At 62.8% G+C, this 1,555-nt stretch overlaps 1 protein-coding gene across 1 annotated transcript in view; it reads left to right on the top strand.

Moving 5' to 3' along the window:
• Positions 1 to 1,555, top strand: part of NOTCH1 (notch 1) — a 35,329-nt gene that overhangs the window by 20,287 nt on the left and 13,487 nt on the right. Inside the window, 3 exon segments of the mRNA XM_009322145.1 lie at positions 6 to 57; positions 842 to 1,034; positions 1,280 to 1,425. Coding sequence (XP_009320420.1) covers positions 6 to 57; positions 842 to 1,034; positions 1,280 to 1,425 — 391 coding nt within the window.

Below are 1,555 nucleotides of genomic sequence, written 5' to 3'. Positions count from 1 at the left end.
GCAAGTGCATTGACAAGAGCAACAGCTATGAGTGCACCTGCGAGCCGGGGTACACAGGTAAGAGCACGGCGTGGCAGCCACCGCGGCACCCTGGGGACCTGGTCCGGATCTAGCCTCGGGCCGGGGAGCCCTGGGATGTCCCCTGTGCCCGCGGCGGTGCAGGGATGCCTGCAGCTGGTGGTGCCCCATGCCACCAGGGCGAGGGTGCAGTGAGGACAGGAGATGCTGCCATCCCACTTGCCGGAGGTTTTGCACCCTCCAGTGCTCCTGCTTGTTCAGGAGGGTGACCCCGGCTCAGGCCGAAATCAAAGGGGTGTCTGGTGCTGCGAATTCGACTCCCGCTGCGCCCACTCCCATGGGTATCAGGTTGCTGCCTTGTCCGACTGGTTTGTTTGATCGCTGCTGGAAATGGCGGAGGGCTTTGATGGGAGCAGCCCCCGCCTCTCCCCACTCGCGCGGCCCCTTGTCCTCCTGCCCGCCGGGAGCCGCACTAAAGCCTGGCTTTGTCGGCCACAGCAGGTAGGGTTACAGGCTGAAACTGGCTCCCTTCGTTATTCCCTCCTGGACCAAATGAGCCCAGGGCACGGCCTCTTCCCAGTCACGTTTAATTAAGCCAGGCGGGCGATGCAGGGGTGTGAAGTCACCTACCTGGAGGGCAGCCTGCTCCTGCACAGCCAGCACACATGTGCCTGGAGATTCGAGCCTCCGGCAGACATTTCCCGGGTGGCTGGAGGGGGTCCTGCCCGGTGGGTGTCCCCTGGGAGGCGGCACGCGCCCACCATGCCGCGCTGTGCCGTGCATCCTAGGGGGTAACGTTTCCTCACACCCCCCCCTTTCACAGGCCGCATGTGCAACATCAACATCGACGAGTGCTCCAGCAACCCCTGCCACAACGGGGGCACGTGCAAGGACGGCATCAATGGCTTCACCTGCCTCTGCCCCGAGGGCTTCCATGACCCCAAGTGCCTGTCCGAAGTGAACGAGTGCAACAGCAACCCCTGCATCCACGGGAAATGCCACGATGGGCTGAACGGGTAGGCTGGAGGGCGCGGGGGCTGGTGGGACCAAAGGGCCACCCTGCAAAATCGGGGTTAGAGGCAGGGGGAGCAGCTGTGAACCATGCCGGTGCTCATCCATGCTCTGTGCTAGTGCCAGGGGATGTTTCCCTGCAGGGGCACAATTGAGGAGCTGGGGTTTGCTGGGTAAATGACGGCTGGTGTAGCCAGGAGGGCCAGGTCAGACCAGATCCCATGCTTTATGCCCCAATTTTTCCCCAAAGCTACAGGTGTGACTGCGACCCAGGCTGGAGTGGGACAAACTGTGACATTAACAATAACGAGTGCGAATCCAATCCCTGTATGAATGGTGGCACCTGCAAGGACATGACCAGCGGCTACATCTGCACCTGCAGGGAGGGCTTCAGCGGTAAGGGTGCAGCCAGGGACGCTGCCCCATCCCCGCCACGCTGGGGCCTGGGTGGGAGCTGTGGGTGGGCATCCCTGTCATGCTAGATGGGCTGGAGGCTTCACTGTGAGGATGGAGGAGACCCCGGGTC

This window comes from Pygoscelis adeliae, unplaced genomic scaffold (genome assembly GCF_000699105.1).
Source record: "Pygoscelis adeliae isolate BGI_AS28 unplaced genomic scaffold, ASM69910v1 Scaffold114, whole genome shotgun sequence".
NCBI classification, from domain to species: domain Eukaryota; kingdom Metazoa; phylum Chordata; class Aves; order Sphenisciformes; family Spheniscidae; genus Pygoscelis; species Pygoscelis adeliae.
Note: the sequence above shows the minus strand (reverse complement) of the source record. Positions and strands in the feature narration are given on the sequence as shown.